Source organism: Nannospalax galili, unplaced genomic scaffold (assembly GCF_000622305.1).
Source record: "Nannospalax galili isolate Female #2095 unplaced genomic scaffold, S.galili_v1.0 scaffold195, whole genome shotgun sequence".
Classification (NCBI taxonomy): domain Eukaryota; kingdom Metazoa; phylum Chordata; class Mammalia; order Rodentia; family Spalacidae; genus Nannospalax; species Nannospalax galili.
This window is the reverse complement of record NW_008335885.1, coordinates 499,546-502,117: the sequence shown is the minus strand read 5'-3', so window position 1 is coordinate 502,117 and position 2,572 is coordinate 499,546. Positions and strand designations below refer to the sequence as shown.

Genomic DNA, 2,572 nt, shown 5'->3' with positions numbered 1-2,572 from the left:
TCTCCTCCTCCTCCTCTTCTTCTTCTTCTTCTTCTTCTTCTTCTTCTTCTTCTTCTTCTTCTTCTTTTGGTCTTTTTGAGACAAGGTTTCTCTGTAGCCACAGCTGGCCTGGATTAGCTAATGGAGACCAGGCTGGCCTGGAACTCACAGAGATCTGCGTGCCTCAGCCTCCAGAGGGCTGGGATTAAAGACAGGCGCCACCACGCCCAGTTATATGCTTTCTTAAAAAGTCATATGAAGCTAGTTTGTTAAGTAATCTATTACCATAAAAAAAAGGTCTCCATTTGGTTTGGGATGATCACCTTGGAAAAGGAAGCATGACCCTAGGTTTGGAACACTGATTTAATGTGATCCAAACTCACACATCGGATTAGGGTTATCTGAGCTCTCAGGGGTTGTAGGAGCTTGGGTGGGAATTTTCAGAAAGAAGTTTCATAAGCACAGACAGTTGAAAGATGCTTATGATAAGCATGTGAGGGGCTTTGATGTTTACACTGAACGTCAAAATCTGATTTTCCCTCCAAGGAAGTCTTAGAGAGAGCGTGTAGCCCAGGAAGTTAAAGGGTAGTAGGTGCCTTTACCTGTCTGGCTTTTGCTGGTTCATCTTATTCTCTGGGACGCTGTCTTGGATGTGATAGGCCCCAGTCATTGAAATCAGCACCACCTGAGGAGAGTTTGGCTGTGATGGATTTCCCATTTTTCACCTGGGTCTTTGGTTCTTCTTGGGGCTGTCACTATTACTAGGATAAATGGTCATGCCAGTGACCCCAAGCCTCATCCTGAGACTTATCTATTTGTATTGCTGAAATGGAAGCTGCTGACCTGGGAGTAGGACTCAGACTCTTAGAGTGGGGCAATGGCTCTTGTCTCCCTCCAGTGGTCTGCCTGCTGAAGGCTGGTGGGGTGGGGTTTCTAGTTCTGAGATCATCAGCTGCACTGATCAGCTGCTGACAAGGCTCCTTGAGTCCCCTTAGGGTCATTCACCCTTAGCTGGTAAACATGCTGAACACTGCTTTGGAGATGGTGGGAAGAATGCTCAGGAACCATTCAGAGGAGGAGCAGGTGGTTAGGAAAGCAGGCATTCCACATCCAGGCTTATAGAGAGCTCCTCATGTGTGGCTCTGGTTTCTGACCACAAAGATTTCCTGGTAAACAACATTCTCAGTACCTGTCTCTTTATTCCTGGGGTTACTTCCGTCACCTCAATTTCCATCCTATTAGTGAAGGAAAGAAGTTTACCCCTTGCTATTTCAAAATAGGAAAGTGTGCATGTCAATTGGAGTTGGCCTTGCAAATCTTGAGGTTTGATTGGGAGCTTGATTTGTGGTAATTAAATAATTACTAGTTCACAGTTAAAAGAAAGGGGCGATGGTGGTGTTTCATATCAGATGCCACAAACGGCTTCCCTAATACAAGATCTATGTGTCATTTTCCATTGCAAGCAACAAAACACTCCAAAGCTCTTGAGTGTTTAGTAATTTGTCTTTGCACTTGCTAGCCTCTCAGAAGCCTCACAGCTGAAGAGCTCACATGGGGCCACCAGACTCCTGCGGCCTGAGTGTCACACCTGTGTCTCAGCCTCAGCAGAGATGAGAACAAGTCTCTGCTGGCTTGTGGGCCAGAACCAGGCAACGCTACAAACATCACTTGTGGGCAGATGTTGTGAAATTTAGAGGAGAGAGAAGGGGACTGTTGCAGGAACTGGTGGGATTCATTAAAGGGGGTGGGGCCAATGCAAATACACCAAGCCAAGAGGAGTTGCTGGCAGGAGAGCTGGCTGTTTGAACACTTTGTAAGACTTCGTGGAGGTCTTTAGAAACAGGGCAAGTCCCCATGTGTCTGGAGCGTTTGTGGGAGGTCTTCCCGTAGGCTTGGGTGTGGATTTGATGAACCCTCAAAGCCTTTTCAACGTTCTGATTCTGTGGTCAAGATTAGACAGACAGATGTGGCTGCAGATGAAATAGAATTGGGATCTAGTGGGCTGCTTTATGTGCTGTATCTTTGGCTCCTACTTTCAAGTGTGAGGAATAATCTGTTGTCTGCTACACGGCTGACCGGGTCCTATCTGTTCCAGAAGCCGATTCTCTTCATCTTAACCGTAGCATTATTCTTTCAAAGAAATTTTAAAAATCTACTTATTATCATTTGACAGATCATACATATATATGATTTTAGTTGTTTTTGCTGGCTGTGGTGATGCATGCTGGAGAGGCAGAGGCAGAGCGATCACAGTTTTGAGAAACAATTACTTTGAATCTCTTAAACACTCAAGCAGAGGGCCCGAGAAAATGTACCACTCGTGGATATTACAGATAGACTTTTGGATGTCATTCATTTGATCGCACCCCCAATCAATTCCACCAGCATCTTCTCTCTGTTAACATTTAAAATTCACTTTCACAAAAAATAACAATCATCTCAAAACAAACCGAAAAATCTAACAAGTATCTCACAGAAATAGTCTTTTTCTTTTTTGATTCTTCTTGGTTGAATCAAGAGGATGTCAAGGTTTGATAAAATATGTTTTGAGCATCAAGGGAAGGGGTCCTTTTGAAGACTTCACATTGGAGCC

At 44.5% G+C, this 2,572-nt stretch overlaps 1 protein-coding gene across 1 annotated transcript in view; it reads right to left on the bottom strand.

Moving 5' to 3' along the window:
• The window catches only part of LOC103732155 (peptidyl-prolyl cis-trans isomerase A-like), a 6,157-nt gene extending 5,460 nt beyond the window's left edge, over window positions 1-697 (bottom strand). Inside the window, exon 1 of the mRNA XM_008830678.1 lies at window positions 582-697. Within this exon, the coding sequence (XP_008828900.1) occupies window positions 582-697 (116 nt within the window). The remainder of the gene's footprint in view (window positions 1-581) is intronic.
• Between the last annotated feature and the right edge of the window lie 1,875 nt (window positions 698-2,572).